This window comes from Rhipicephalus sanguineus, unplaced genomic scaffold (assembly GCF_013339695.2).
Source record: "Rhipicephalus sanguineus isolate Rsan-2018 unplaced genomic scaffold, BIME_Rsan_1.4 Seq4582, whole genome shotgun sequence".
NCBI lineage: Eukaryota > Metazoa > Arthropoda > Arachnida > Ixodida > Ixodidae > Rhipicephalus > Rhipicephalus sanguineus.
Window position 1 is genome coordinate 19,555 of NW_023615296.1, and position 20,418 is coordinate 39,972.

The following is a 20,418-nucleotide window of genomic DNA, read 5'->3' on the forward strand; positions in this document are numbered from 1 at the left end:
TTTCGTTCACCTAAATAACGACCATATGTGTCATTGTGTTTTCAGCAATCTAATGTTCATTGATAGGCTCTGCCAGCAGGGTAGTGAAAGTTCCTTTAAATGCACTAGTGGTCGGTACCATGATGCAGATATCCTTAATTGAACAGAATAACAAGCCATGAGCTGCTGCACTGTGTGTACTTTCCAGTGCCTCTGCCTCCTGATGAACCTCCAGGATCCTTGAACATTCTTCAAACAGCGCAATGACGACGCGGACGAAGAGAAAAGAACCACAAACCACAGCGCTTCGTCCTCATCGTCGTTACACTGTTTGAAGAATGTTCAAGTACGGTCACCAACTAGCCCAGCTTTTAATCCTTCTCCAGGATCGCTTGTTTCTATCAGGCCCATAAGCACTTTTCAGCCCTGCACCCTAATCGTTTGTAGATTTTTGGAGACCACTAATATCTGATCCCAGCTCTTCCACATAAGCACTGGATGCACATTAAACTGGTGCGACAGATAAATATTGATATCGCCCAATGGTGCAAACTTTGTCTTAAAATGTCAGTTTAAGACGTGCTGAACATGACTGATTACCTAAAGTTATTTCTGCATACCTTTTAAAAGCACCTCGCTCAATCAAAGATGCATGATAGTTTGCCCATCATTCCGACTTTTTTTTTCCAAGAACATAACCAAGACTAGCAGTGTTACCCGAAATGAGAGCATTGCTTCTTTATTCTAGAGTGCCCTTCACAGACAAGCCTCAAGTGTCTACATCGACATCGTCGGCCAAGTTCTTGCGAATGACCATCTTGGCTTCAGTCAATACTGTGAGCAGTGATCGCAATACAGCATGGTCATGCATGTGGTGCAGTTCAGAAGCAACTTTTTTTTGCCCGAGTTCTGGTTTGGGACATCTGTACACGGAAGGCTGTTGTGGGTCCGAAGCAACATCTTTTGCATCACTTTTTCCCAGTGATTTGCTACATTGCTCTGAGCATATTGACCCTGTTACTGATTGAAAGAGTGTGTCCAGTTTTTCCTCAAAGACCGCAACTGACTCCAATGTGTTCAATGCTCAGTCAAGTGAGCTTGTACTGGCCCAAAAAATCTGGGCCTTCATCTCTGTGAAACATTTCTCAGCCAAGACTTTGACAAGCTCCAAGAGGCTAGGCTGGCCACAATTCTTTGTCAAGTAAAGCCTCAGCTCTGCCCCATTGTTATTGTCAAAAGGAAGGTCAAGTTGGTGCATTTTAACCCACTTTTCTTTAATCGAGAGCCAGTGAGTGATGTACTTTTTCAACTTCTCGTTTTGTAGATAGTAATGTGACTGATCCAAACGGGCAATTGCCATCCCGAGTTCCTCCTCATTCTTGCTGTCTGCTATCCGACCTAGCAGATCCTTCACATGAAAGACATCAGCAACATCATTTTCTTTCCTTGAGAGCCATTCATGCCAGGCCTGTTTTCTGTGATAATCATAGAAGATGGTGCGCCCACAGGGAAAAGCATTGGAAATAGCTGCAATCTCGGCCTCGTTGCAGTCAACTCTCCAGAACCTTGGGTTCACATCAGGATTCCAAGCTCTCCAAACACTCAATGCTTCGCCAATGCACTCGGCCGTTTCAAATTGGACAACAAAAGCGCCTACCACCGCGTAGCAGCTGGGTGTCTTCATCATGATGAAGAATAGTGGAAGTGCACATTCGGTTGTCTTGTAGGTTGCAACAAGGGACAAGACATCACTATTGTATTTTTGCAACAGTTCTTTCATGAAATCAGTCTGGATGCAAAACAGTAGCGTTTCCTGGCACTCCTGTGCCACAGACTCTAGAATGTCATGTTCAGTTTGATCCTGCGGTGTTTGAACTGGCTGGTTGTCCTCTTGATGCTTTACCTCATAGGCACGAAAAAAACAGTTGATTGTTGGTGTCTTCTCACGAAGTTCTTCCACGTATTTCGCTACATGGTCCTGATCTGTGGAATTAAACCTGCATTCATGAAGTGCCTGCCAGACACGTCTTTGCATCTCCTTTGATGTTATATAAAATTTACTTTTGCTCGTAATGCGAGCATTTTTATTTCCCATTAAGTTGTCTCGAATGTAAATGTTAAGGCGGTTTTCCATCTCTTTCACTGATGTCAAGCCCCGACGAACAAGTTCAACTATTTTTTTAGCCACTTGTGGTTCGACATGTCCTCTGGGCCTTCCACATTGAGAGGTATCACAATTAGCAACTTCTGGCTCGACAAGTCCGCTGGGCCTTCCACACGGAGATGTATCACGACTAGCTGGTTCTGGTTTGACATGTACGCTGGGCCTTCGAGACTGAGATGCATCATCATCAGCTACTCCTGATTCAACATGTACACTGGGCATTCCACACTGAGATGTATCATGATTGCAATGACTGTTGACGTCTGACATAGAAATGTAGAACCGCTGCTGGCGAAGCACGGCTTCAGCGCTGCCCTCCTCCTCAAGTGCACGTTTCAACGAGGACATTAGCCTTCTCGAAATGATTTCAAGCTGACGTCCCGTATGGCATTTTCGGCGGTTTACCTGAAAGAAAAGAAAAAAGTGGGGGATTGTGCGTAGGTACATTAGGAACACAGGAAAGCTTGCAATGCAAATGCCACCGCCTCTGAAAGGAAAATTCACAAAAATCCCTTCTTTTCAAGCAGTAGAAAACACATGTGAAAATTTAATTTTCAAGGCAGCATAACAAAGTTTGTTCTATAGACCAGAAATTACCTAAACACCCCTTTAGTTCACACACACAACACAAACACTACATCCAGATCAACGTTACTAGAACAAACTCAGTTTAAAAGCTCCGCCGGAGAGGCGGTCCGCGTGGCGGTCGTGAGAACTAGTGGCGCTGCAGTCACGTCTAGCTCCCGCGGCTGGCGCTTGTTGTGATCGGCGCCGGCGATGTACGAGCGCACGTGGGTTACAGCGTCGTCTGCGCTTTGTTAGCTCGTCATTTTTGCGACTGTTCTTGACCGGGCTTAGCGTCTTGTACGAAGTGATGTACGAAGCGTAACGAGGGCGAACAGATTCACAGTGCGGTATGCCGACTTGCTTTGCGCCGGGCTGCAAGAGCGGCTACCGCAACGACGACTCCGCTTTATGACACTTCTTCGGACCTCCAAAAGACCCTACGCCATTCAAGCTTCGCATCGCAAAGATAGAAAGCTTACTGCGAAATGCAGGGTCTGTGACGTTCATTTTGAGAGTGACGACATTGTAAAGCACTATCGTCGTGTCGTTGCGAGACAAGAGGTTTTGATCCTACGTGGAAAGTGGGAACTCGCGCCCGGTGCCGTGCCGCGCTTGTTCCCAGCACTTCCGCCCCACATTTCAAAGCAAAAATGTTCGGGGTTTTGGCGCAAATCCTCCCCAAAACGTACGGCGTCCCGCGAAAGCCCCGTGCCCAGTTTGGAGGAGCCGCCAGAAATAGAACAACAAAACGAAAGGCAGGCGATTACCTATATACGCTACCGAGACTGAGAGTTGCATCACACTGACATTCGATCAGTTGTCAGCTGTCGCCATGCCTTCAAAGCAGTGGATTTTCGAGAGATTTTACGACGAGGTATCCAACAAGATGTGCGGAATATTTTACACTCGCCGGCTCGGGAACGGGCTGCTCAGCGCAAAGATTTGACACGGTACACATAGAAAAGACGAGGACCAGCGCTGGTTCTCGTCTTTTCTAGCTGTGCCGTGTCAAATCTTTGCGCTGAGCAGTTTAATAATGTAATACCAACTAGCCCAATCCCACACTTTGCTTCGGGAACGGAGACTTACTTGTGCAAAAGATAATTGTAGTTGACGAGCAGTTTAACTGCGTAGTGAACGGCTACAGCACGAAACGCAAACGGCTGTCGTACAGTGTAAGTGCTGCGGGCATGGAACATCTGCTCGGTGAAGTTGAAAAACTGAAGTTGAATACTGACGACTGTGACAGAGTACGCGCGAATAACTGCTCGGTGCTCACATCACGGCCGAGCTGTTCGAATTGTGTAAGGCACCGTAGAAGGATGCGACGTAGAAAGATGAGACACCGAAAATACAACTATCGCTGAAAAAATTGCTCAGAGACGACATCTATTCGATGTAATCGCACACTGAGATTTCATTTACGGAGTTCTCGTAAAATTTTCCGATTTTGGGTCAGTATCCCTTTAACCGTCGCGAAAACGTGTCTTGTAAACATTGCAGAGCATTGGCAATATTTTTCGAAAACAATTTTTTCAATAAATTGTAGAAACACGAGTACTGTTTTTCTAGAACGTTTTTGTATCTCGAGTAAGTACGCTTCTTTGTACACTATAAAGGCTTTTACAAACGTGTTGGGTTGTTCTTGGTCTAGATAAGACGGCAGTGGCTAAAATTGTGGTGTTAGTTGTAAAAATTACGCTGAAAACCCTCATTCACTTAGAAACTCTTATGCCTGGAAGTTAAGCGCAATGTAGACAGCTCAAATATTGTCACAGGGTCGTGACGTCGACGAAGGCAGCAGTCAGCAGGTCCGAGTTGAAACTCGTTATTCGGCCGAACTTGTGGCCGAGAAACTCAAAGTCAAACTACAGCAATACACTGAAAGCGGCGAACAGAGCGTCGACCGTCGATCAACTAACAAGCGGTCAAGCGCGTCGGATTTTATACAGGCGCTATCGAACTTTCCAGCGATATCGCTGGTGGCGGCGTTATCTCTCGACAAAGCTGGAACATTCGCGTGCAGCGCGCAATCTTACCAAAACGATCTACGATCGCAAAGCTTCTCGAACACTGCTTCGCGGACAGCGTCGGGCGCTGATAACCGTCCTTGCTGGTCAAACCCGAATACATCAAAATAGAACAAGAAGTGGGCGTGGCAATATAGACCGAACATCGATTCTTAGCCAATCAATGAACAACGCACGCGGGCCAATGCATACAGACGACCTTATGCATATCCACCTAAGCATCCACCTAACTAATACAATAAGAAAGTTGCCGCGCAGTTGCCGCGAGCAACTGCGTGGTGCACCGCAGCGTTATGCCGTGGCAGCAGACGACGCGCCGATAGTGGAGCAAGACGGAACTGCAGCGCCGCTAGTTCTCGCGACCGCCGTTCGGACCACCCTCCTCCGCTGGCGGAGATACGGAGCTTTGAAACTGAGTTTGTTCTAGTAACGTTGATCCAGATTGCATAATGAAGAAACAAGAATGTAAGGCAAAAACCTTTTTTCGAGAAAAAGTGATGCAAAGTCAACGTCCATTTTGTACACCATTCAATGGAAAAGAAACTACGGGAATTTCAACCGCCTCAATCACTATCGCTATGATTAGCAGCAGTTTGTTACTCTAGCCTTGCTGTGCCATGGCGTGGCCCCATAATGTGTTTTCCTTGTCTTCCCGTGAACCTATTTGGGCTCTGTGTTGCTTTTTGTCTATTTTTCTCTGAACATGAGCGGAAGCCGACAAAAGTTCACCAAACCGTTCACCACAAAAACTCTAGGACTGCGAGGAACACGCAACACAGTCAAAGCACAAGCTGTAAAGGAGGCCTTCTAAGAGCCTGTTGTAGATTCTTTAGAGGCAGCTACTGGAAGTACAGAGCAGAGAGAGTGCAATATTTCAATGTGCACACATTTATCAAAGTACTGTCACATGGGCTTTATTATCCTAAACGTATGTTGCCAAGCAACCACGTCTCTGTAAGGCAATATGTGCACCTATGTAGATGCGCACATTGTTAATGCTGTGGCTGATGATCATGATGCACCGTGGCAGAGTATTCTGCAACAGGTGGGCAGCTTTATTCAACCACCCAGTCATTACGCACTTTGGATGGTGTGACACCTAGTGCGGTTATTCAGTTTTGACAATCAATAACTGTACGGCTGCTAATGTGCGTAGGCAAGCTAACCGCTGGTCATTAAGAGTAACTGAGTAACTGCAGTGGTGACGTCACTGAAGTTGGGTGTCACCTTTAGGTCACTATATATGATGTCAATGTTGCGAGGTGCGGTGAATAACGCTGAATTGCGCACGTGAACTTGAGTATTCATATTCACAGCAGTCCAAAGCTATATTCGCTGTTGAGATTGGGTAGATGATATATGGATGTTGGTGGGAATCGATCCCGCAGGCTATCTCGGCTACAAAATTTTGTGTCAGTACCTCTTTAAATGCAAACATAAATAAACGGCAATGGCGTTGCACAGCATTTGCAATCACACTTTTTTCAAGGTAAAGGAGCTCTCTGATAATTTGACTATTCCGCATACTCTTTTCTTTTTATAATTTCAGTACTCCTGAGAGGGGGGGGTCACATGTTTTATGGCGTGATGTCACAAGTTACATGTTCATCTTTAATGCATCTTTCTTGCGGAGTGCACCAGCGTATACACAACATGAACCCTCAGTGAAAGTGATTTGTTGGCATGTGCATGTTTTTTTACAGCGAAAGCTGTTATAAGATCACAACAGCCCATTTTTGTAGCGTAGTTGTTCGCCGCAGCCACCGCCGGTGTCCGTAACCACTATCGTGCACAATGACAAAAAAATATCCAGAATGGAGTGGGATTTGAACCCAGGCCCCTTTGTGGCAGTCAAGTATTCTACTACAGAGCCACACCGGTGATTGAAACTTGTTTGCAAAAAGACCCTACAAAGGCGTCATGTCAGGCAAGGAATCACCTTAACAGATGTAACATAGTGTGGTAGGAGAGTAAAATAATGACCAGGCATCACAAAATGCAAATTACGTAACGAGTAGGTGGTTTAAAGCTTCCCACCTGTTACAAAGGGCTCAGCCATAATTCATTATCATCAGCCAAAGCATCAACAAAGTGCACATAATGCCTTACAAATGTGTAGCATGTACCTCGCTTCTTCATGGAATGATGAATAATGGCATAGTGGGTACTTCCTATATTTCTCAAAATTATGATTGATGGCACAGTGGGCACCTTGCAACTGTACTTGTAGTAGTCTTCCCAAGGGAGTTTATAATGGGCTCTAGAAAGGCCGCTCCTCCAGCTTTCACTGTGACTGCGCTGCGTGTTATGTGCAGGCCTGGTGTTTTAGATGCGAAGTATCTTAAGGCGGAGCTCAATCCGGTGGTGGTGGTGGTGGTGGTGGTGGTGGTGGTGTGCGGCGTGACCGCCCTTACTGCACATGTGCATACCCTCTCCACACACCTCCCCTCCACTCCCCCTCTCCCCTTCCCCTCTCCCATACCCCTCTCCACTCATCCTCTGAAACGCGGGCTAGACATGCCGAAATTCTCTCCTGCGCAACGCCGCGATGAGCTCGAGCGCATGCGCGTCCCCTCCCCTTCTCTCCTCTCCTACGCTGCCCCCCCTCTCGCCCGCCTGTCGACCCCGTTCCCCGCTCGCCCCTTGAGAATTAACGGCCAGGCTAGATTGAAGATACGACGCGCGTAGCGTCCCTCTTCGCGTTCCACGACGCGAGGTCGGTAGCATGCCCAATGAACGCCAACGGAACGCGATCGTGCAAGTGCTCTGGCTTCGCATCGCCTCATGGTCCCCTTTAGCGGGAGATGGCGTAATTTTTTCTAAAAAGGCTGATGTTTATTTAAATAAAAGCTTGAATGCCCTTCACATGTAGTAATTACAGTAGTGGCTGTGAAAAGTGAAGGCCCACAAGCAAAAACTTACGTTTGTTCCTAGCATGACAGCTCACAGAGTAATCTCTCAAGTCATCCTCTTTTCAAAGCATATTTACAACAGGTGATAACCCCTCTGGCTGCCATAGCACTAGCTGAGGATAATTAAAAAGCCAAGATGAATATTTGACACTGTACATTATTTACGCAGAACAGGCATTCACTCCAACTAGGTATTAAACAAGCGTGTAGAGAAGGGTGTTTCAGCTCCACTAACGTGAAACCTGCGGAGGGGCGAAGCATGCAGTGTGCGCCGGTCTTTCCCACAGCAAAATCACTGCTAATGGGCAATAAGAGACAGAAGGAAGATCAGACACAGAGACCCGCAGTCCGCTTTTAGTTAACATGCACGCTGCGAATTTTTATTGATTTCAACTACGCACAAGAGAAATCTCCCAGCGGCACTACATTACAGCCCAAGATTCAGTGCCTATATATACGGGGTGGCCGGTGAACGGTTATGCAGCGCGAGCAGTTGGTTTTTTCAAGAAACTCGCTAGCAGACGCTGCCGTCGTCGGCGTTGTCTCTCGCGGGCGCGTTTTCGTTCCTTGCGAGTTGGTAGTTCAGCGTTCATCGCAGAAAGAACGTTTCCATAGTCAACGCGTGCCGTTCGCTCTCTCTCTCCACACGGTGAGCGCTGAGGCAGTGGAGCCCTCTCTTGCACTCAAGCAAATGAACAGAACAAGACAATGTGTGCAAGCAAATGGGTCATGATGATGCACCGCCGACAAGCCGAGATCCTAAAGTGCCTCGCCCCTAAAACTTGTATCCCTACAAAGGTGGCAACAAAGCAATGGAATGCTCAATGCAAAGATGCCAATGCCTAAGTACAGAGTGAAAAAAGACTAGCTTGAGAAACAGAGGATGCAAATGGTTCCGCCAAGGGAAAAGCATGATAACCACTAGTCCGCAAGTACAGAATACAATCTTGGATGTAGTTTTTTTTTCAAGCAAGGGTGGGTTTAGGCTATTAACAGTGAAATTCTCAGCCTAACCAAAAGCACGGAAACAGTAGTGCAGATACAGGGACATAAATGAACACTACGGTGTTCAGCACAATGTTCATCTCTGTGTCGTGGTTGGAATAACACTCTTGGTTTTAGAAAACAATAGAACCAGCAAGCCTAAGCGTTGACTCTTGCGAACCTGTTACTTGACGTCACATGTTAGACATCCATATTAGCAGCAGCGGAACATACAACGTAAGGTGTGTTCATGCCCCATAAACACAGAAGGGTGACTACCTATCAAGCTTACTTGGTCGAAGGAGTACTGATGTGAAACCATTGCATCTTGTTTTTTTGTTGCAATAAGTAGCTAACGGCCCACTGGTCATGGTAGCTAACTCGGAGCTATTGATTTAGCATTAAGATACAGTTTCAATTTCAGAGGAAGCGCTGAGACAGGCGGGAGCAAGCTGCTTTTTTTTATTGCAACAGCAATGATATGAACACTTGAAGTGGATATTTGCCATTGCCATCATGATCCGTATAAAGTATAAATCGATAACATTGCCCAGCACGTTGTATGTTCTACGTGCGAGTGAAAGTGCGCAAAGGATGGCAACGGGTGTGACTTAAGCAGAGATAAAATCCGCCGGCCAGCTCCATAGCGTGAAGGAGCATGAAGGAGGGCTGGGGGGGGGGGGGGTGCAGGCTGTGTCGCTCGGGCAGGAACTGCAGACTTTGATCAGATGCGCACAGTCGCATGCTAGTGAGCAGGCTATCTCTACAAACATCAGCAGGTAGCTCATACCTTTGCACAGTCAACCAAAAAAGTTTATGGACCATGCAAGTGTGTGCCAAACCGCCTGTCCGAGCCATCCAGCGGTTCACCATCTACCGATGACCGCAGTGCTGGGCCGGAAACTGGTCTTCTTGTTATTCAATGGCGTATCAGTTTTCTACTGCCGCGCAGAACACTGTTAGTTTGTTGTTTTCATGCAAAGCACTTATCTGCGGTATGAGCATCACGCTCCTCCTACTTTGACAGCAGAATAAAAGCTACCACGGCATGCTTCGAACGGCGGGCCATAGGGTAGATACCGTTTTGTGAAAAAGACTGTGACTGTTAACACTTATGCTGATAGATTGCTCTCCAGGCAGAAGCACGTAGCCACTGCTGTCGAAGAGCGTGTCGCATTAGAAAGTGAAAGGTGGAAAATATTCGTACCCAGTGGGCAAATAGCCAGGCCACCAGTTAAGGAAGGGATGCATCTTAGGCGTAGCGCTGCTGTCGATCGCCGCTTACGCAGCAGAATCGTCGTGAAGAGGCTCTTGGCCATGTGCTCAAGTGGTCAGTAAACTTTTATGGTTGACTGTACATGATATGCTCCCACTGCTAACCTCGCATTGAAGCGATAGGCAGCCCTAAAGCTGCTTCGCTTGCAGGAGCTGCCATATTCTCTTAGTCAGTGTTTTGTCGAGTTATGCCAAATCGGATCTGAAAGGAGTCAGCTGCTTGCCTTACTTTGTATAACATCGTCAATCTGTTGCTATCACATTCATCACTTCCTTCTCAGGGAATAACTGTGAAATTTTTTCAAGCCACAGCTAGCAACATGCCCACACAATACACTGGATGTGCTACACGCATGCACATGAGTGCTGTGGCGACAAGGCAACTTGTCACAGCAGCGCTCATGTGGTATAGTGCTATAGCAGAAAGCACACGCACGAAGCGTGGCAACCAACACAAACTCATGACTTAGGTGATACGTTTTGCATAGGGGTCTGCGAATATTTGAACTTTCAGTTATTTTTCTTATAGGGTCAGTTATTCGATTCACCCCGGAATTTAACTATTCGAGGTGCTATCTGTACAATATAAGCCACAAATACAGCCAACAAAGTATTTCAATTGATTTTTGAAGTTCTTGAAAGTGCCAAGTTGGAAAATGAAGCAAAAAGCAATGAGGTCATCGATCGGGGACTTTTTGTAAACAATGTACGTCACGAGTTCTGGCTGGGTTACTGTAGACGTGTATCAGATAGACAATGCTGGTAGCGACACCTGTTGATGCAGAGCCTAACCAGAGACCTACAAACATAACATTGCAGCGACTTAGCCGCTCAAAGGAGCACTGACACGATTTTGAGACATTGCAAAAGGGATATTTTTCATTTCCTTGGTATGCACTGCCAACGCTGTCCACACACCGGAGTCGAAGAACACATATAAAATATTTTAATTTGACTTTGAAGTTTTCATCGCTGATCATCTGCAAGCCAGCCCGACTCCATCATCAATGGACATTATCCCGACGAGTCAAGGCAGTTCCTCGAGTTTGCGAGTTCTGCGTCCTGCATGCTGCCTAAATCTTAGAAATCACTGTCGGGGTCACTGGACTATAATTCACTCATCGTTGTTTATGTTCACCACGAGCAGATGACAGATTTGCCGCTAGTACGTTGCGAGTTTTGTATCCCCGTGATGTCACACTGCTAGAAACGTCACTGAGAAGCCGCCCCCTCGATATCGAAACTGAAAGTGTCTTTTTAAGGTAGCTGTAATTAAAATATATACGATGCATTCCTAGGCACCACAATACTTGCTATAGGTTTCTCGACACCAGTATTTTTATTTAGAGCAACAATCCGAAAATTTTTAAAATTTGTGTCAGTACTCCTTTAATGACTGTGTAACACATTGGCAGTGAGATAATTATCAACTCACAGTATTCTCACTGGTTTCCTTTTCTTTTCCGACAAAAACAGCAATGCAACTGACAAAACAGAAAAAAATATATATATGTATTGTAGTTGGACAAAACGTCACAAGATGTCGCTACTGGACCCGTGGCGGCTGCTGCTGCAGCTGTCAACAGCTCTGGCATAGAGTTAATAGTCAGTATATTACCTCTATGGGCTCCACTAACCGGGTATCCACAAACTTTAGGAAGTCTAAAGACAAACTAAAGCTCTCTACTGCCAGGATCGTACTGCTTAGTGACAGATAACTGCTTCGGCCCTCCGACGCGCACATGTGGCAGTGGAGTGCCTTTAGAACACAGCATTGCCTGATCTAAATACGAGTCAATAAAGCGTACGTCACACCACTTACATGTTACACATACATACTGTTACACAGCATCAATGTTAATTTCCCTTCTTCCTTTATCACTTCTCAACCTGCTACTTTGCAAATGATCGGAGCAAAATTGTTTCAGCACGCCTAATACTGTGCCTGCTCCAAGCCTCACGGAAATAGTCGCCTCAGTTGGACGGCGACGACAAGAACAACATCGCAGGCGAGATTCACGAAGTGAATCGAGCTTTTCTGACTTATTTTTACACTCCTCCCGACTCCATCATCAATCGCCACACCAGATAAGCAGCGTAGTTTGACAATCGAGGAAACAAGTGCTCTCAGCGCTCAACACAGCAGACGAAACAGCCGCTTTGACAACATGGCAGAAGGTGGCCAGTGACACCACTGGTATTCATGGTCACCTGATAGTGTTTGTTCACGAGTATGCCACGGGACCCCCGAGTGCTCTTCGAAATCGAAACTGCATCCAGTCATAACATACAATCAAACATTCGTTTCGCGCTGGGGCAAATGAGTTTAACTGCCGCTATTAACAAGTCAGTAGCCACTGGTTAAGAGCAAAAAACAGACATTCACAAATTTTGCATCACCACTCCTTTAAAAGTGGCCATATCAGTCCCAAGACTGATTTGTCAGGAATACCCTAAACATTTGGTAGAGCCAGTTTACCCACTGAGAATCTCCTAGTCGACCAGACAGGTTTTTGTGGAATATGTTTACATTTATGTCATAAGTAATGCGACAAAAATGTCAGAAGCCACAAGAATGAAGGTTAGACAGAACTACAGTCTACCTATCATTCCGGTGGTACGAATGAGGAGCCATTTTGGTCAGAAACTTTACAACATGAAACTAGAGAAATTTTCTTAGCTTCTTGCTGGAGCACGGTAAGCAGTTGTTTACCTTGTATGCTGGATACATCTCCACTTGCTTTACACGCATCAGGGCAGGACAGGCACTTCTTGTTACAGGTCTCCATCTCTTTGGTGAAGGGGTTGCCGACTCATCTGCTCCTGTCACCTGCAAAAGCATGCGATACATATTTTAGAAGGCAACAAGAAGGGGAGAGCTCAAATAATTGCTATTTATATTAGTCACTGATAGCTTTCTGGAGCTCCACTGCATTACATTGGCAACGTGCATTTGACGACGTAGTCACCATGGCACTCCCGCAGAATTTTAAAGAGCCAGTAAACAAGCTCCGACATCTTTTTTTACATCTCGCAAACAAGCTCGCCAATTAGTGCAGAAATCTGTGGCAATCACATTTTATCACGGTACCGCACACCATGCAGACACTCCATTCCGAAAAACAATTCCCATGCCTCCTCTCCAGCGCCTGTCCAATCCTCCTCGTATGCGAAGGGACATAAAGTTGCCTATGGGCAACTTTTTGTACCTCCGACTTCATCGATTGGTTCTTCGCACTACGAAACGGTGCCTTGTCCCTGCGTGACGCGGTTTCGGCCGCGCATTTACCGTGCTCTTTCACCGAGCCACTAGGGTAACCTAGTGCTGCTCCTGCACGAGCAACATGTGGAGGAAGCCTTGCTCGGCCGTTGGCTGTTGTCAATGATGTAATTGCTGACGTCGTGTTACGTTGCCGAAGTGGCCGTAGTTACGACAGCGGGCTGTGCCTACCCCTCTTCTCTGCTGGGAAGGATGGGAAGACTAAGAGAGAAACTGAAACCAGCTGAAGTGGGTTGTCACTTATTCGTGAAATTCTTTTGGCAGCATGTTCACATTGTACAAGTGCACAGTTATCGCTTCATTGCACATTTGGTCTGTGGGGTTGTGTACTGGCACTTAAAAAGCCACTTTTAACTAACGTAATGATATGCAATGATACGTACAAGAACTTTATTCAAGTCAGCAGTGAGCACTGTCGAAGACTCAGCACTGCTTGCTATGTAATTACTATGAATGCATACAGTGTTTCTGTATCTGATCAGACATGCAATGTTTCTTTTCTGGCCGAGTGTTTGTTCTTTTGAACGTGTGCAACCATGACAAGGTGGTTTAGCACCAGGCCCACAGCCAGGAATTTTTTTTTGGGGGGGGGGGGGGGAGAGGCACTTGCTGGAAACCTTGACTATTTGAGAAAAACACCTATTTTCATTAATTATTTTTGGTAAAAATACCTACTTCACCAAAATTTCAGGGGGGGGGGCACCCCCTGGTTACGGGCCTGTTTAGCACCAAGCCTTAATTTTCGCCTTAGATGCACTAACTGTGCACTTAATTGGTGTTTTTATATAAACAACGTGAAAGCCTAAAAAAAAGCAAGCGTACGAAACACTTGTGATGCAAGTGGCATGAGGAAAGGTGACGCATACGAGCGTATGTTGGAACAACTGCGAATGAGGAAGATATCGCCTATAATTGCCAAGTCCCCCCCCTCTTGTGGCAATGTTCTCTCAGCTCTACCAGAACACTCTCTTCCTTTCACTTTTCACACCCCATCGCCCTCTCTACTTCACTGATCCAACAAAAACCTATTCGTGCCGCCTGAAAAGTTTACATCAGAGGAGTTTGTGAATGCTGCAGTCTTAAGATCCTTCCCAAACTATCAACAACAATCAGCCAATCCTCCATCAACTAACATGGAGGATATGCTGAGCCTCGCCGAATCAGTACTTAACCCTTTGAGTATCAACGACGTACATGAAAGGCATCCTCTGTGTGTTTGAAACACGCACCACTCTTTTGGCTCCTTGTCCAGCAAGTGCTGTCACCCTGTGCGAATGTAGCGAACTTTTTTCTTGTGCCATCGTCCTTCAGTTTCTATTCCAAGATTTGTTTAGGCCAATGCATCGGCTATTCCTTGCACATCTCCGTGGCATTAAGTTTGGTTTTGTATCGCGGGCGGTTTCCGTTTATTGTGCTCACAAAAAACAATGCCTATCTGCTTACTAACCTCATAAAGGGCGACTGCTCGATAGTATCTCATTTATTTCCCACAGTGGTGCGACTTCAGCTGTTTGCAGGCGGGTGCCGGTATGCACAACCATCGATAATAATAATAATAAGAACAATAATATTAATAATATCAGGGGTTTTACGTGCCAAAATCACGATACGACTATGAGGCCCACTGTAGTAGAGAACTCAGGAAATTTCGACCATCTGGTGTTATTTAACATTCACCAACATTACACAGTACATGGGCCTCTAACATTTAGCCTCCGTCAAAATTCAACCGCCGCGGCTGGGATCGAACCCGTGTCTTTTGGATCAGCAGCCGAGCACCGTAACCACTGTACCACTGAGACCGAGACGGACGGTATGCACAAACGATGCTACTGTGCCTGCATGTTTCTTTCCCAGTGTGCACATTTTTCTAGGCACATGTAACACAGCTATATATGAATGAACATACTTTTTATTAGTAGTACATTTATTCTCACTTTAATTTTTATTATGCATGAATAAGCAATATATTTACACCTATTGAGAATATGTCTTGGTCATTTTGCAGTCACTCTAAAAAAATTATGGTAAGTCTGTTTGAAATAGTTCAGTCTGAAGATTTTAAATAGGCAATAAAAAATTTTGACCCTCGAAGGGTTACAAAGGCTTAACTAGTTGCTGCAATTAAAGCAAAAGCTAAGCAGTACCCAGCATCCGAGTGTGACAATGCAATGGTACTTGCATACATCAAAGCCATATATAACGAATTATTGTATATACTGAGCAATTGTCAAATCCCTTCGAATATATTTTTGATATATAAGATATTTTATATATCGAATTACCTATATATAGAACTCTTTTGTGAACCCCTTCGGACCGATATATCCAGGTTAGATTTTATACCACGAGTCTTTACTTGAAAACCTAAAAGGAGAGGCTATGCTCCCTGTAATGAATATAATATGAACAGGCTTCTTACAGCTTTCGAAGGAGAAAATTCACACATTCAAGGAATTTCAAAGGCCTCTCAGAGACTAAAAAACAGCATACAACTGAGGCTTTTTTAAAACTAGAACAATGTTTCAAATTGTGACTAAATTTATTGCACTTACACATATACAGTTGAAACTCAATTTAACGAATTCATCATGACACTCAAATTAAATTACTTTGTTGAATCGGGAAGTTTGTAAAATCAAGAAAGGGGTTCTTGAGTCTTCGAAACCTAAAATTGTAACATAGAGACAACCAAAATCTACCATGGCATTCTTTTTGCCACTAACCCACGCGTGCTTGTATGAAAAGTCTGTTCAGGTGTACCAAACATTGAGCCTCACATATGTGGTCCAGGCGCTGCAGGTCAAGTGGACAGGCACGCAAAATATGACATGCAGCCGAAATGCAAAGAGGGGAAGAAGGAATGCAGTGATTATGCGAGCAGGGCGAGCAATCTGATCAGTGTCATCTGTCGCATAAATCATGAAATAACGAAAGCACACAGTAGTGTTCCTGAGGGAGTGTTGACAGGAGCAATAAACCACCGCCACCGGTAGTACCATCTGGTACGCAACAGCGTGTACCAGATGGCATGCAAGTGGTGTGTAGCCTTGTCAAAATAAAACCAGGCTCGTGACTATGGGTGACACATGTTTCAACACAATAGCGTCAGTGCCCAAGCTGGAAGAAAAAGCTATCTGTGTGAAAAATAGAAAAAAATTAGCGCTTCTTTTTACTAATTTATGTCAGGAAAAACTTTGTTCAATCGATTTTAATTCCAAGTTAGTTTCGTTAGTTCAGGTCAACAACAACTTTGAACCTTAAGTACCTGACAAGGAATGCATATTTATATTCCTTAAATTGGGAACTACGTAAAATCGGGCTTTGTTAGATTGAGTTTTAACTGTATTATTATACTGTAGAAAAAAATCTAGCCTTGATGTCATCTAAAGTAATTCCCAACACAAAACAAATGTACAGGACAGGTGCTGAGACTTCTCTAGATTAGCAAGGCTTGACATCGTTACAGTGTACTAACCACATGCACCACTCGCTTGACACGGAAAAGAGTAGCGTAAAGGCAGGAGACAAGTGAAGTTGTAAGGAGATAAGTAGAGAGAGAGAGAGAGAGACAAGATGCTATGACGGGTGAGGAGTGAAATGAACGATAAGGCATGAACAAACAGAATGCGTGCAAACTCCCACTGTGTATTGTTTCTGAAATGTAAAGTTCGCCACATCGGCGCTAATCCACAACAGAAAGCAGGTTGTACAGTGGATTTTGGACTGCACTGGTCGCGAAATTCAAGGGTTTTCATGGACAGAATACAATTCCAGGGCCTTCAAGGGCCTTGAAAATATACTTTTCAAATTCAAGGGTTTTCAAGGACCTGTACAAACCCTGTATAAACGAGGGGCACTAGTCCATCAGAGCGGAAGCTTTTGCTAGTATTACCTGTTTCAGAACAAGGTAAATGTCCAACAACTTTTCAGACTCTGCAACCCATTTCACTGAACTCAGTCATTTCTAAGCTCTCTGCACTGGTGAATAAATTTTCATAGTGAAAAAAATAAATAAGCAACTGCATATTCCAGTTGCTCCAGTGGCTCCAATTGCCAATAATAAGACAGCATCAAATTCTCAGTGCATGCGATCTTCTGAAAAGAAACGTCTTTGCAACTAACGATACAGTTACTGCACAAAGGTTCCATAGTATGGAATCAGCCCACAGCGGCAAGGTAGATCGGAGATCATTCAGAGAGGCTTTCGTCTTGCAGTGGGCATATAATATAGGCTGACAATGACGACAAGGTCTACGTATACTCCCTCTATCTGAATTACAAGTGTCAAATCAGATGTGAAAGCGGCAGAGGATGTTGGTATAAAAGTATGCACATGATGCGTTGTTACAGTGATGGCATCACTCAACTAACCTGGCTACCTTCTGGGTCCTTCACCTCTTTTGGGATCCGGCCAAACAAGCAGCCTCTCTTCGTGTGCCGCACAACTGTGAATGGAATGCCCTCGTCCACAACAATGCCATATTGCCGACATACCAAAAGTGGGCTCCCTGCGTGTGTGAGAACAGGCGCCATTTCACAAATGAAAGTTGACTATGCTGTCCAAATACTAAGGGCATGGAATGCGAGGCTTGTGTAACACAAGCCACTCACTTTCTTTTCCAAACCTATCTTTTCGTAATTGAAATAACTATAGGAATGGCGGCTACAAGGTGACAGAAAAAAAAAACACCACGCCTGCGCAGAACACGCAGCATAGTCACAGCAAAAGCTGGAATAGCGGTCTTTCTAGAGACCATTGTAAACTCTCTTGGGGCAACTAATACAAGAACACTGCAAGGTACCCACTGCGCCATAGATCATCATAATTTTTGTGAAGCAGGCAAGCACCCACTATGCCATTATTCGTCAATCTGCGGAGAAGTGTGGTACCCACTACACACCTGTAAGGCTATGTGCACTTTGTTGATGCCGTGGTTGATGACAATGAGGAATTATAGCTGAGCCCTTTGTAATGGGTGGATAGCTTTAAACCACCCACTTGTTACACAATCTGCATTCTGTGACGCCCGGTCATTATTTTACTCTTCTACCACACTGTTACATACATTAACGTGATTCCTTGCCCTACATGATGCCTGCATAGGGTTCTTTTGCGAAGGAGTTTCAAGCGCTGGGTGGCTCTGTGGTAGAATACTCGACTGCCACGCAAAGGGCCTGGGTTGAAACCCCATCCAATCCTGGATATTTGTTTTCTCATTTCGCACGATAGCAGTTACGGACACCGGTAGACAATTACGCCACCAAAATTGGCTGTTGTTGTGATCTCCTAACAGCTTTTGCTGTAATAAAGGCACCATTCTGTTCCAAGAAGCTGCAAGATAAGAAGACAGTACCACACAAGCCTCCCCAGTACAGCCATCCACCCTATTGTCTAGAACACATGAGCTCAGCTGCAGAGCAATGGCAGCAAACCAGCTAAGAAGTTCGAGGAACCAGGATGAACCCACTGTTACCAAGGTGTGTCATTGTCAGCGTGCCATAATGACTGACAGCACAATTGGTTCACTGTAACCACTAATCGGGGCCCTGGCTTCGCAGTTTTTTATGTCAGCAGTCACCACTTGTAACTGGCAGTTCAGTAACATAGCACTGCTGCTTCGAGGTTCACCTTCGGTACCCTCAATATCTCGCCAGCAGCACTACTACCAGAGCCAAGTTGTCAACGGCAGTCGCTAGCACACACCTGCCGATTACACCGATGCGGTTCCCTCTTGAAAGAAAATTACAGCTCATTCAGAGCTACGAGCCTGACTCCTGCACAGCGCACATGAAAGGCCAAACGATAGTGAATATGAGATTACCTTCAGCATCACGGCACACCGACAAAAACACTGCCGTTATGAACTACGCTGGTCAATTTGTCCCTCAAGCCTGCCAACACATGAGACAGAAAACTTACAGCGCAAATAGAAAGACACAGGGCAAAGGTATACACATGCCACAAACGCTCCAGGCCCATCATATCTCAAAGACCTCTGCACTTGGTGTAGGAGAGAGAGAGAGAAGAGGGAGAAAGGAAAGACAGGGAGGTTCCACTTAGTGCAAGCATTTCGTGACAAGGAATTCAAGAATCGTGAACACGTATCGTGGATGTTTGCTTTGTTGTGTGTACTTCATTTTGACATGCGCTCTTTTTTGCGGATATTATGAAAAGAAAAAAAGAGCACTTGTGGTGTGTGTATATTTTTTTCTATCCTGCGTCTTTCTATTTGCGCTCCAAGTTTCACATGAATATGCAATGCCAACTAGCCCACCTATCCATCCTGTTAGAATGGGCATGGCAGTGCAGTAATGGCGTTGAAAGTGCAGTCACCCCACCCCCTCTTAAAAAAATATACAAACACATAGTAAAACAAATTTCATGACTGCAAAACAGCGCGCAAAACGACGACACATAATGGACAGGACCTCTTGTGTCGTTGTTTTTCGCGCTGTTTTGCAGTCCTGAAGCCATGACAACAAGCTTAGTCTCATAGCCTTATAAAATCAAGTATCCACCCCCCCACCTCCCCTCCCAGAAAAATCCCGACTACCACCCAGTATTGCCCATACTGCAACGCAGCGATTCAGAGCGCAAGTTCTGCGACAACGGCATACCGGTTTGTTTGACACTGTGATCGGTCCTAAAGGTGATGTTTATATCATCAAGGTCATGCAGCAAGATCTCAAACGCCTTGGCAGTCTCCACGTAGCCGAACCACACGTTTCCCTGCTTGTATAATCCGCGTAAGTGGCGCTTCAGCACATCAGCTTCAGCCTTGGCCGGTTCTTCGCTGTCCGTCATAGTGGGGCGCGGTGTCAAACACGGTGGGCTCGCGAAACCAACGCCGCAAGTGAGCTCACGCTTTTGCGGAAGTAGTGCGCACTCTCCGCGTTCGCTCCCGGCAAACGCATTCACGAAAGCACCACTGCACGCGTAGAGTTTTCGTTAGTTTTCATCAGTTTTCATGCACGACGCTTTCACAAGGCGGCTACATCAAGGGCTACATGGTGGCTGCATGTGGATACCAACGGCCACTGGTTGTGAAGCGATTTGGCGTCTGGCACATTGAATCCGTAAAAGCATTGCCTTAGAGACTTCAGTTATTCGAAGCGGTCGCTGTTCGCTGACGCTATACGCGCTCCATGGTTAAACAGGTCCGCTCAAAAAAACGTGACATAATAAATACGGCTCGGCGTTTGTGGCTGATCTACCATTTGTTT

At 45.4% G+C, this 20,418-nt stretch overlaps 1 protein-coding gene across 1 annotated transcript; it reads right to left on the reverse strand.

Moving 5' to 3' along the window:
* Positions 1 to 646: 646 nt before the first annotated feature.
* LOC119377410 (uncharacterized) lies at positions 647 to 20,217 on the reverse strand. Its single transcript, XM_037646896.2, has 4 exons — positions 19,813 to 20,217; positions 17,566 to 17,702; positions 12,625 to 12,741; positions 647 to 2,548 (listed from the first exon to the last, which is right to left on the reverse strand). Exons 1-4 carry the CDS (start codon positions 19,997 to 19,999, stop codon positions 1,064 to 1,066), a joined length of 1,926 nt encoding a protein of 641 aa, XP_037502824.1. The 5' UTR covers positions 20,000 to 20,217; the 3' UTR covers positions 647 to 1,063.
* Positions 20,218 to 20,418: the final 201 nt, after the last annotated feature.

Coding starts and splice junctions, on each gene's coding strand:
- LOC119377410 (XM_037646896.2), bottom strand. CDS start 19,999: ATGACGGACAGCGAAGAACCGGCCAAGGCTGAAGCTGATGTGCTGAAG. Junction 17,703..19,812: donor TCACAGTGTCAAACAAACCG/GTATGCCGTTGT, acceptor TCACACACGCAG/GGAGCCCACTTTTGGTATGT. Junction 2,549..12,624: donor AGATGTATCCAGCATACAAG/GTAAACAACTGC, acceptor CTTTTCTTTCAG/GTAAACCGCCGAAAATGCCA.